Below are 13,031 nucleotides of genomic sequence, written 5' to 3' on the forward strand. Positions count from 1 at the left end.
GGTACCGGTCGAGTTTAACTGCTCCGGGCAAACCCTTCTCCATGACTGTAAGAGGTCAGGTTCTGCCCCAACATCCTCGGGACCCAATTCCCTCATCTGTTCTCTCATCTTAGATGGCGAGGGGAGGTGGGGTTACCCTTGGAAAAGTCTTCTAGCATTATGATTCAGAGGTGAACGATATTTAAAAACAAAAAAAGGAAAACAAAGGCAGCTTTTACTTCTAACTTCTTACATCTACACCAAATTATTCTGTGCATCAGCAGCACACCTGCCCTGCTTCTCACGGGAGTTTCACCGAAATATGAGGCGAGCGCTGGAGGTCAAAGTACGGTCTGGGAGAACTCCGGATTTGACACTCTCTCTTGCACACATGGTGGTCCCTCTCCCCTTGGTCTTCGCAGTCCTAAAACCTGCAACTGTTATCACCACTGCCCCAGAAGCCAGCTGGGTGTCACATCAAGGGCCACAGATACGTCCAACTTATTCCCACAATTCGTGCCTCCTCCTGTGCCTGCCAAGGAACAAAGGGGACCAGCCCAATGAGCTGCACAATGAGCTGCCCAATGAGCTGAGACACTCCTCTCTGTGGACTTACCCACGCTGGTTACAGCGTCTTCCAAGGAGGGTCCCTAGCTCCACAGGTGTGCTCATCTGGTCCCTGGGGGAAAGGACCTCAAGGGACTGCGGGAGGGAACCTAGCTCTCCAGGCCGACTCAAAGCGAGCATTTGGTGCAGGCAGTTTCGGCCGGCTAAAACTCAGTTAAAACTGGAGTACCAGTGTCCATTTGGAAGCATGGTCTCCACGAACGTAACGCAAGTCTACTAAATCCGCCCACCGGAACAAGCTCTCACGCTGAATACCCAGCTAGCACCTCACGCCCATTGGCCGCTGTGCCACCATCACGCGTCCATCCCGGCGAGGACCGTGCTGAGTTCCAACAAGCACAGGCATTCTGTACGCCCGGGGCCACGTCCTGTGGTCAGACCCCACGGCACACAGATCGAGCAAAAATGGTCATCATGGAGGTCCGCTGGGCAAGGCCAGCTGGAGCACCCGAAGGACGGCGAGGGCTTCCCACGGCACACAGAGGCCAGAGCTCAAGGGCAACAAGCAGGGAAAGAAAAACCAATGAGCTGTGCGCCCAGTGAAGCCCCTCGCCCTCCGCCATTACACGGCAAACCTCAGACCCGGGGGCCTCCCTGCCCTGCAGCTGGGTGGCCCTCCCCTCATCTACACCAAAGATCTCATCTTTACAGTAACATAAAAACTCTCTGCTGGGAAAAAAAAAAAAGACAAAAAGTAATGGTAAAAATATTTATGGATGAAATGAAAAAATTAAACAAGTTACATGGTGCCTAAAGGTTATCTAAGGGAGGGTGCCTGGCTGGCTCAGTCACTAGAGCAAGGGACTCGATCTCCGCGTTGTAGGGTCAAGCCCCACATTGGGTGTAGAGACTACTTAAAAGTTATCTAAAGGTAGTTCATCTACAAGTTACAATAGTAAAAACTTACTGTAGTAGAGCTGTGTTTTCTTTCCTAAGGGGACAGACGGGTTGGGTTTCTTCTGGAGAACCAAAGGAATGAAAGCATTCCTATTTATTACAACCCGCTGACATACGGTAAGTGTTTACTTCTAAAAACAGGAAAACATCTAGGCTATGACCACTGGGCTAAACGACAGTGAGAACGACAGGTTACAAATAAATCATTTAGGCCCTTGGAAATCAACGGTGAAGAAAGCCGGTTCCTTCCTTCCTCGGGAAATGCAGCCACGTGGAGCTCATTCCAATTGCCTGTGCTTTGCCGAAAAGGATTGTGACGTGGCTCAGCCCCTTTTGCCGGTCGGTGGCACTCGTGCTGTCTGACACGGCCCTCGTGATGGAGAGCAACAAGCCTCCCACACTGAGCAGCTGACTCATCTCATTCACCGATCTCAGGATAAAACGCATGACTAAGGGACCCTCGGAACAGCCCTCTCCAAAAGGTAAATCCGGCGCCAGGATGCCAAGGCAAGCTGCGGAATCCTCTTTCCCGTGGAGGCGAAGCAAGAGCTCCCCTCCGCCCCCCTGCCGACGGGCTGTGCTCTGGCATCCCGTGCACACCCCGCCGCCTCCCTCCCCGGCACCCTGCCTGCGGATGGCAGGCCTGCAAACCAAAGCAGATGATCAGAGGAAAGGGAACGAAAGCCAAGCCGAGCACGGTACAATTGTCACGTGACCCAGGCCGGGAGACTTTAACCCGGGAACCACCTAGTTCCAAGGAAAGGCAGTGACTCAGATGTGGCTCTTATCAGGACAAGAATGGCATTATGAATAAACCAGAGACACCCAGACCACTGCCATGGTGAGCTGCTAAAAATAAAACAGACAAGGCACAAGAGAGCCACCTGAGGAAAGCGCCCCACAAGCCTTCTTTCCAACAACTCAGCTTTTTAAAAGGATGACGGCAGGAGACGGGCTGGGGGAGGGGAACTACTGACACCCAGTATCCGGTATCCGCACGAAGGGCTGTGGTCCCCGGGCCTCTTCGGAAGCAAGCCTCAGACCTCTTCGGAAGCAAGCCTCAGACGTTCGAGCGGAGACAAATCTCGCCCTGTGGGGGGATCATGTGGCACTCCAGCTCACGCCTGGCAGGAGCCAAGAACTGCAAGCAGTGGGCACTCACAGAGGCAGCATCCCAGAAAAAGTACGAAACAAAACGGAGGGAACTGCGAGAGGACTGCTGTGCTCACGGGGCTCGTGAGGGGGGTGGGGAGGCGGGCTGTGTACAGACCACCTGGGGCCGTGGTGAGGACGGCTTCACAGGTCCCCGTGAGCCAAGGAAAGATGGGGCAGGTCCCTGGCGACAAGTTCGAAGGGGTTTCAGAATGTGGTCCGTAGGTGGCTTTTGGATACCACAGTGAGGTCTCCTAAGTGTCTCCAAGTGTGGGGGGTGGGGCAAAGTGGTCAGCAGGCTTGGGATGGGGGCAGCTGGCAGCTGCAGAGAAAAACAAAACCTCACCGCTGAGGCTCTGGGGGCCGGTGGAGCGGAGTGGCCTTGGAATGAAAAGAAAGGTCCAGACGTAGCCCCCTGAGAAGACTGGAGGGCTAACAGTGGGGGGTGAGGGGCGGATGCTGGAAACACAAGGGAGTCCTGACAGCATGGCAGGACCCGGGGGGGGGGGGGGGGGGGGGGGGGGGGGGGGGGGAGGAGGAATGGACACAGTGGGAAAGGTTCTGTGATGAACCATTTTCAAAAGCCAGTGGTGCCAGGGCACCTGGATGGCTCAGTCAGTTGAGCGTCCGACTTTGGCTCAGGTAATGATCTCACAGTTTGTGAGTTTGAGCCCCGTATCGGGCTCTGTGCTGTCAGCACACAGCCTGCTTTGGATCCCTGTCCCCTTGTCTCTCTGCCCCTCCCCCACTTGTGCTCTCTCTCAAAAATAAAATAAACGTTACAAAAAATTATGGGGCGCCTGGGTGGCTCAGTTACGTGTCCAACTTCAACTCAGGTCTTCTCTTGAGGTTCAGGAGTTTGAGCCCCACATCGGGCTCTGTGCTGACAGCCCAGAGCCTGGAGCCTGCTTCCAATTCTGTGTCTCCCTCTCTCTCTGCCCTTCCCCCATTCGTGTTCATTCTCTCTCTCTCTCTCCCTCTCTCTCTCAAATATAAATAAACATTAAAAAAAAATAAAGAATAAAAAGTCAGTGCTGCCAACCAAGCTGGCCCCCAAGTGCCTAATGCCAGCCACTTGCCACCAGAAGGCCTTGTCACACAGCCCAAAACCTAGCATCACTTGCTTGGGCCCGAGAAGTTGGTAACTGCTGTGACATGCAGGGGGCCAAGTGCTCTCAGCTCCTGCCCACACTCAACACAGCTGGGTCCACTAGTGGGGGACCAACTGCAGGAGAAGGGGGGGAACGAGCTGCTGGGCAGGTGAGCCCTGAGAAACTCAGGGGGGAATTCAGAGTCCAGGCTTCGGAGCAGCTATGAGAAAACTGGATATGCAGATGGGAATAAACACAGGGGAAGAGAGACATAAAAAATGGGGTAAATGAGGCACCTAGGTGGTTCAGTCGGTTAAGTCTCCGACTTCAGCTCAGGTCACAACCTCACGGTCTGTGAGTTTGAGCCCCGTGTTGGCCTCTGTGCTGACAGCTCAAAGCCTGGATCCTGCTTCAGATTCTGTGTCTCCCTCTCTCTCTGCCCCTCCTCCACGTTCTCTCTCAAAAATAAATGTTAAAAAAAAATTTTTTTTTAATAAAAAAAAAAAAAAAAGCGGGGGTAAAAAGACACCTCTAAAAACTCTGGGTCCCATCACTCCCACTCAGCCCTGTGTTCAACCTTGTCCCACGACCGGCCGAAAATGACAACCATGATTTCTGCATTTCCCACATGATTCTACTCTTTTCCTGGAGAAGGGCTAATGAATAAGAACATGACCCAAAGTCAATCCCAGTTCCAGAGCAGAAACGAGGGTCTAAGTTAGCACCTGTGCCGTTGAAGGCCTGGTAACATTTAAAGCTGGGCACTTATTCAATATATACTTTTTTTTTTTAATTTTTTTTTTTTTAACATTTATTTATTTTTGAGACAGAGAGAGACAGAGCATGAACAGGGGAGGGTCAGAGAGAGGGAGACACAGAATCCGAAACAGGCTCCAGGCTCCGAGCTGTCAGCACAGAGCCCGACGCGGGGCTCGAACTCACAGACCGTGAGATCATGACCTGAGCTGAAGTCGGCCGCTCAACTGACTGAGCCACCCAGGCGCCCCTATACTTTTAAGAACCTACTGTGTTCTGGCCGGTCCTAGGCATGGGGGTCCACACATGCTACTCATCTGTTTGTAGAGGTGTGCACAGCACCGGGATTCTCAACTGCCAACAGAATGCTAAGGAGAAACTGAGAAAACCAGTCTCTAAAATACCAGCAACTCATCCAACCCTAAGCAAGTTTCCTATATTTTTCTTTCCATGCTGATTTTATTTCTATGCTGCATATTATTCCCTTAACCTGATGGAAGTGTTTTTTTTTTTAATATATAGATATGGATAATGATGTATTTTTCTGACATTTTTAGACACCCTTAAAATATAGTAGTACAATACAGTTTAAAGGTTTTTAAAAAATCTTAAACTTTGGGGTGCCTGGGTGGGTCAGTCAGTTAAGCGTCCGACTTCGGTTCAGGTCGTGATCTCACGGTTTATGAGTTCAAGCCCCACACTAGGCTCTGCACTGACAGCTCAGAGCCTGGAGCCTGCTTCAGATTCTGTGTCTCCCTCTCTCTCTCTGCCCCAACCCCATTCATTCTCTCTCTCTCTCTCTCTCTCTCTCTCTCTCTCAAAAATAAACATTAAAATTTTTTTTTTGTAATTTAAAAAATCTTAAACTGGCTATTCTAGCAAGTAGTCCTATTTTATATCTTTAATACATTCCTTTTAAAACCTAACATACCTTGTACAAAGTTATAGCTACAAAGACTTACATAGCTACCAGTTCAAAAAGTAAAGCCATTGCATTATACCCTGAGAGGGCCCAATTCTGGTAATTCTTCACTCAGACAGACAATAATGTATTCTTTAATCAATTTAATCAGTCATAAATGGCCCTTTGCCTCCCAGGAAACACTTACCTCCTCAAGAAGCCGAGTGACAGCATCTATGTCATTATACGTCTTAGTCATCTGGCCAACTCTTTCAGCACATAAAACTGCAAAAAATAAAAGTGGCAATGAAACGACAATCACAAACCGGCCAAACAAATGACCCACCAAAACAGGTGGCCCTCAAATTGTGCCTGTGGATCGGGCACAAAGGGTTGTTGGTTTTGCTGTGTTCAACCCACACTGTGCTGGGCACCATTGGATTTCATTTCCGGGGAAGAGCCCCAAGGAGGACCGAGAGAGGGGTAACTTCCAATCCTGCAAGGGTTTGACACTGTGTGTGTGTGTGTGTGTGTGTGTGTGTGTGTGTGTGTGTGCGCGCGCGCGCGCGCACTCACATGCACGTGCACACTTAGAGGTGACACTACAGACGAGGCGCTGGAGTGGAAAGGGGTCTGGCTGCATATAAACTCAGCAAACGGAAGTGGGTCAGCAGCACAGCCACCAATGTGTGACTTACCAGAACGAGAGGGTGTAGACCTCACTAACCATAGAGACCCAACCACATGGACAGAGTGGGATCCTTCAGAAAGCAGCTGGTGGTGCAATTATTAAATAACACTCTTAGCTGATAATGACATGATGACAAAGCTCCTCCCCTCCCCTCCCCTCAATTCTACGGCTAGGAGACCAGTTTCTACACCACGAAAACCAGGGTAGTAGATTCTTCTTTAATCAACACCAAAAAGACTATTACTGCTATACACAAATACGCACACGTACACAGAGTGATATTTCATCATATGTATAATTTACTGTGGTCATAAGAGGCTGTATGTAGGCCACTTTAGAACTGACTGTCTTTGTTCTCCTGTGGGGGGAAAAAGGTCATGTGATGAAAGAATGCTTTAGTCTGCGGAAAAACCTCAGGGTTGCTTTACTTAAATAGATGGCAGGGAATCGATTTGCAATTCGACAAACACCAAGAAGGTAGCATAGGCTTTATTCTGGGGAGGAAGGAATGAATGTAAATGGGTTGAGGACCCAAGTGTAAAAAATTATAAACTTGCCACTTTTGCAAGAAGTAACCTCATAGTAACTCTTTATAACGACGACTCTACAAAATAATTCTTGGTGAGGACTTGGCGAAGCTCTCACAATGACCCACATTCAGTAGCAGCCCAAGCAAGGCATTTGGAAATTAAGTGGGTTACTCAGCCAACCTAACACTGCTAGTAGATTCTACGATTGGAATGCAATAGGTCTCTAAATATTTTATCAAACCCAAGTAAAGATCGGCCTCGTGAATGGGCTCGGAGGAATCCGATCTGTTGGAATGATTTTCTAGCTGAAGGAGCCCCGAAATCTGGTTCCAAATCTGAAATCCTACCAGCAAGGCCTTCCGGAGCCAGGAGGCGGGGCCCCTCCCTCTGCCGCCTTCACCCTGCACTTGATGAGAGCCGAGGGGGGCGGGGGCGGGGCTCGCCTCAGAACTCTCCTTCCTCCCCTCCAGGGGAGCTGCCTGGCTAGGGGGATTTGTAAGGGTTGGTTTACACCAGAGTTTAATTTGATGGAGGTGGAGTCCGGCTCAAATTGCTCTAAACTGTTCCCTTAGCCCTGGGTCAGGAAAAATCCCTAAGTGAAGATTCCTACGCCCCGACAGGAGTTAGTTTTCATGCTGGACAGCTGTGCTGGGCTGTGGGCGCTCAGATAAAGATGCAGGAGGCCCCCCCCTCACCGGCTCCCGGGTCGACTGGAAACAGACCCCCTTCCCCCTTCCCCACCCCCACCGCAGTCACAAAAGGCCTCTGTGCTGAAACCGGGATTATGACTGGGGGCCTGCTTAGTGCCCCCCCTTGCCTTCGAGGACCACGCCCTCTGCTGTTGGGGAGGAAAATTACACCGGGCTGCACCTTAACTAATCTGGCCCCATGTCACCCTAACACGAGAGAGCACGATTCGGCGCTGCTTTTTTTTCTCCGGGATTGTATTAATTAGAAATTACACTCACATTTTGTACGCTAATTTTTTGAATTGAGGTCACTGTAGTGAATCGTGTAGATAATCACATGCAGATGCAAGAAATAATACAGAGATCCCTTATACCCTTTACCCCGTTTCCCCGCAGGGGTAACATTTGGTAAAATGATATTCCAGCCAGGGCACGGACATTGATAAAATCCAGGAATCTGACTCCGATTTCCTCAGACTAACTGGTGCTCATCTGTGTGTGCACGTGTGCTTGCGTGCTCCTGAATGACGAACCTCTAACAATTCTATCACCTGTGTAGGTTTGTGTATCTATGACCACAAAGATCCCTCGTGTTGCCCTTGTCTGAGGCTAATCTTAAACAGCTTTAATGTACTTTAACTATTGTCCCCATAAATGTAAACCTGGAATGGTGGGCTTTCTCTAGCATCAACCAGTCGGAGCACATACTGTCACCATGCCCCCATGGTGACAGGAGGGCAGGGGTGACCATTCACATTCAGTCAGGGCTACAGGGTGAGGTAGAGACCTCCCCAAAGTCCCCAGGCCTTTGACAGCTCCCAGCTTCAGAAGTCAGAGGCATAAGTGAAAAACCACTGTTGACCCTGAGTTGTTAAGGTATGTGCACTGTTGTTCCAGTCATGTTTTTAAAAATACGTACAATTCCAACCGGGAGAAAATGTACTGATTCATAATACACAGAAAAAAAACTAGGATAGCCATAAAAATAACTGACATTTAGATGGTATTACACATTTTAATTTTTGTGCTTTAAAAAGAATTTGTTTTTGTAGTGACCATGCACTGATAGGAAAAGAATTACTTAAAATATTTTTCAGAAAATATACAGTCGACTATAGTTATAGGGTCCTGGGATCCTCCCTGATGCAACTTTTAAGAGAAATCAGTAACAGCAGCAGCAGAGAAATCAGACCCTTACTGGGCACACTTTCTATGGCCAGGCCATGTTCAATACTACTCTAATGGATTATCAATAAATGCTACAGGATAGAACTTTAACTCCATTTTACAAACGGGAACCAGAAGCCCAGAGTGGTTAAATAGCTCCTCTGATGTCATACAGCTAGCAAATGGTGGATTTCAAAAAAAAAAAAAAAAAAAAAAAAAAGGGAGGAGGGGGAGGGGGGAAGGGGTTGCAGAGGAGGGAGGGGGAGGAAGGAGGGGGGGAGGGGGAGGGGGAAGGGGAGGAAAGCGGAGGGGGAGGAAGGGGGAGGGGGAAGACAAAGGAGAAGACAAGAGGAAGACGAAGACGAGATTCCCAGCAAGGGCAATAGTTAACATTTATAAAGTCCCTTCTATGTCTGGGATTTAAAGAGCTTTTTCCTTAAGCCTCACCACACCCCTGAAGGGTATGTGCTGTTGTGACTATTCCACAGATGAGAAAACTGTTGCCGGGAGAAGTTAAGGACCCGACTGAGGTCACAGCAAATGAGGTTGTAAGGTAAGGACTGCACCTAGGCCAATTTGGCTCCTGTCCTAACTAAGTTGGGGGGGGGAACCATAAAGGATCCAAGGTCAAGGCTGAGGCTGGCACAAATCAACAATTCTTGGAAGCATAAACAGAGCAAGAAACATCTGTGGTATAGGGGAAAGATCTCTGGTGCCAGGACTCCGAGGCTTAGGTTTTCATAGGACACTCTACCAAGGTCATGAGGCCCTGGAAAAGCCCTGTAATTGTGTCTTCGGTTTCCTCTTCCAAGAAATGAGAGGGGCAGGAGTGAGAACAATGAGGTGGGAAAATAGCCAGTGAGGCCTTTAAACAGTAAGACAAGTACGGGCTGCACTTTCCAAGCAGCTTTCTAGATACTCAATGTCCAATAAACCACGGTCCTGTTTCTCTCTCCACGGGAACAGTATTCCAAATGGAGGCTCCAGTTCTGACCAAGGGAGCACTACCCAATCAATCCACTTCCACTCAAACGATGTTCAAAAAAAAGGACAGCCATAAACCTCTACAACAACGTGATAAAAGTAGGGTCCAAGTTCTAGAAAAAGAAGTATAATACACCAACAGTAGCAAAGCAGATAGAGTGGACACTTAGGACACCTCTAACAGTGTCAAACTAACGTGTACCAAACGTGCACCAGGCTCTGTGCTGAGAAGGGCAGGAGACTAGCCCTTCCAGGACACACAGAAAACGGGCAGGTTCCCCATCAGGGCATTCCTGGGCAGGGGCCTAGGGTGTGTGAGACCTGGCAAGTCCCTTTAGGGACTCTGGACTTTAATAATGGGACAACTGAAGCCACTGGAGGGTTCTCAAAGGGGGAGTGTCTACATAAAAGCTGTATTTCAGGAACGATTCTCCCTCCAGCACAGAGAAATGGTGGGAGGTGGGGGTAGAGGTGGTCAAAGCTGTTGACAAATCCAAGGAAATTCTAAGTGGCTGCAAAAGTGGAGAGAAGTGGTCTCTTTTCTTGAGAGAGTTAGGAGAGAAGACAGGGTGGGTGGTAAATCAGAAAGATAGGATCTGGGCTTCTCGCTGGGGCAGAGGGGACAAAGGCACTCCACTTCCTAGGCCTAGGGTCCCCGGGCAAGACAGGCAGGTGAGACAGAAGCTCAGAAGCATGCTGGGGCTGCCCTAGCACAGTCACTGGCGAAGGGGACAGCGGCTAAGGTCACCACGGGATCATGTGTGTGCCAGGCAGAGGGCCGTGCACAGCCCACAGCAGGAATGTCCTCCCGGGAGCTGGAGGTACTAAACTGTGGTTAGGAAGAATCTGATCTGCAGTGAGAAAAGGGTTGAGTGCCAATCCTTGGGTGGGCAGGTAGAATCATGAAGCCAAATTCGAATGAGTGGCCCCGGGGCCGGCTGAGCAGAGACAGGGAGGCCCGCACTGGGTTGTCAGCTAACTGAAGGTGCAGATCAGAAGGGAGGCGGGGGTGCTCTGGCTGAAAATCAGGAATGCAAACTTGATGCAAATTAAACCGTGCCCAAAACGATTTTGAGGATAAATGCTGGCAGCCATCTTCAGCCAAGAAATCCCCAGTATCCACAGAGAGCAGGCCCTGAATAGAAATGAGTCCTTGCCTAATGCCAAGGAGATGCAGCCAAGTGAGAGGCTCGGGGGTAAAGACCTGAGGCCCAAGAGAAATCCCCACAGGGAAGAAAACAATGGGGCTGGGGACTGGGGGTGGGGGTGGGGGTGCGGTTCTCCAGGGACAGATCGGAAGTGGCCATCTGAAGGAGCCCTGGGGCAGGAGCGGGAGTAGAGGGCAGAGGCTGTGCAGGCAGTAGGGCGGCCAGAGCAGGGAGCCAGAGGCACAACTCAGGAGGCCTGACTGATGAAGTGGAGGGCAAGAAGGTCCCAGCACACAACCTGTGAACCTGTGTCTTCTCGTCACATTAACAGGCTTGACAAGACCCCCTTGACATTTTGGCCTTATCAGACTTCTCGGAGAAACTCTTGTTAGCAGCCCTCACTTCCCATTTATGTGCTGCATTTTGGTGAAATGGTTCCCCTAAAGGTATGTCAACAGTTAGCTCTCATCATTTTCTTAAGTTTTTTTTTTTACCTTTTACTTATTTTTGAGAGAGAGAGAGAGACAAAGCATGAGCAGGGGAGAGACAGAGAGAGAGGGAGACACAGAATCTGAAGCAGGCTCCAGGCTCTGAGCTGTGAGCACAGAGCCTGACGTGGGGCTCGAACTCACAAACCGCAAGATGGTGACCGGAAGTTGGACGCTTAACTGACTGAGCCACCCAGGCGCCCCTGCTCTCATCATTTCTTAACCTAATTTTGAGAACATTTCTCCTATGTCAGTTTTACATACGTATGGAGCAAATAAGTGAATGAGTATTTTGCACACATAGAAATATGTGTGAGGGTGTACACGTACATAAATGCACACATATATAAAATTATACACCTATATACATAAGTGTGTGTGTATCCCAAGACCTCAGGGGACACTGCTCCCTTGTAACACTAAGACCAAGTAGCCAACATCCATGAACGGAGGGAAGATATTCACGACTGCCCATTACATTTGCACCTTTGGGTAGGTTGGCCGTGTGTTCTAGCTTATTCACAGGTCATTTCTTTAATTACCTAGAGCACTGTTTTTCAACTTTTTTTTAGAACCCGATTCTAGTCCCCTTCCCCGATAATTTCTCCTTTTATCTTCTGTACCTTAGCACTAGCTTTTTTTTTAAAGTAAATTTTATTTTCTGTAATATTTATTATAACAACCATACAATATTGAATAAACTTTCGATACGCCCAGTGGAGACAGGAGCTGGCACTCAAGTATCAGAGAAAAGCATGGTCCACAAAGCGGTGGATTATCCCCCCTCTCTCTCTCTCTCTGACCGGTAACAGCAGCCGTCAGTTGAAAAAGCATCCCTACATTTGGCCCCTGATCCTCTAGGAAGTAAACCTAATACCTAGTTACTGTCTGCCCTGCCCCTGGCAAGGGGTGGGAGGTTCAGAACCTGAAAGCCAAAGATGAAAAGATCCCCATGAAATTCTAAATGAGTCACCACCGCTTCTAAGTTTCCAGGCATTACAGAATAAACGTCCTTTATTTAAAGCTTTGTCTACATGCTTTAGAATTTGATTTGTCAAAGCTCCACTTAAAAACCCTCACCAGCTCTGCCACTGCCCACAAGCAGCAGCCTCGATACATAAATCATCCAGGGACCACCCATACCGGCTCCTCGCCGCCCCCATGCCCATTCTCCATCACGGCTCAGCCCTCCCTATGACACCACTCTCGGATGTCTGGCTTGGTTCCAGGTGTGCCCCCGTTTCCTTCTGCAGGGACGGTCCCTCTCCTGCTCCTCCATCTGGGGAGTTTCTGCCCCTCCCCAACGCCCGTCTTCCTGCTGGGAAGATTTCCCACGGAAGATGGCTAGCAGTCATCCAGACGGGGCAGCTTGGCAAAGCATTCTGACAAGGGGGGCATCTCTGAATGGCTGTTCTGACTCAGCCGCAGGGCCGCAATCCCTGCGTGTCGCGGCCAGACACAGGGCGGGTGGGCTAGAGGCATGGGTCTCCGAACTTTCTGGCAGCGAAACTCAGGCTCTGAAAGTCACAGGACTTGCCTGAGGTCACAGACTTTAACCGTCCCCTGGGCCTCAGGGCGCCTGGGTGGCTCAGTCGATTAAGCCTCCGACTTCCGGCTCAGGTCACGACCTCACAGTCCGTGAATTCGAGCCCCACGCTGGGCTCTGTGCTGACAGCTCAGAGCCTGCAGCCTGCTTCGGATTCTATGTCTTCCTCTCTCTCTGCCCCTTCCCTGCCTGCACTCTCTCACTCTCTCTCAAAAAAAAAAAATTCCCCTAGGCCTCTACCCAAGAGAAATAAAAACCTATGTCCACCCAAAACTTGTACACGAATGTTCGCAGCAGCATTCCCCGTTATAAGCCAGAACGTGGAAACACACAAATGACTCTCTACTGGTGAACGGATACACGAGATGGGGTATGTCTGTGCAGT

At 49.7% G+C, this 13,031-nt stretch overlaps 1 protein-coding gene across 15 annotated transcripts in view; it reads right to left on the reverse strand.

Moving 5' to 3' along the window:
* Window positions 1-13,031, reverse strand: part of TRAK1 (trafficking kinesin protein 1) — a 127,466-nt gene that overhangs the window by 39,306 nt on the left and 75,129 nt on the right. For 14 of the 15 annotated variants that reach the window (XR_006222143.1, XR_006222142.1, XM_042998886.1 and 11 more), the window contains one exon: window positions 5,612-5,688. Coding sequence is in view for 13 of the 15 variants with exons in the window: in XM_042998880.1 (XP_042854814.1) it covers window positions 5,612-5,688 (77 nt within the window). In the remaining 2 variants the exon portion in view is untranslated. Of the gene's footprint in view, window positions 1-5,611; window positions 5,689-6,971; window positions 7,325-13,031 lie in introns of those variants that run through there. The other variant, XM_042998884.1, reaches the window with a different exon arrangement.

The sequence above is a fragment of the Panthera tigris genome, chromosome C2, assembly GCF_018350195.1.
Source record: "Panthera tigris isolate Pti1 chromosome C2, P.tigris_Pti1_mat1.1, whole genome shotgun sequence".
Lineage (NCBI taxonomy): Eukaryota > Metazoa > Chordata > Mammalia > Carnivora > Felidae > Panthera > Panthera tigris.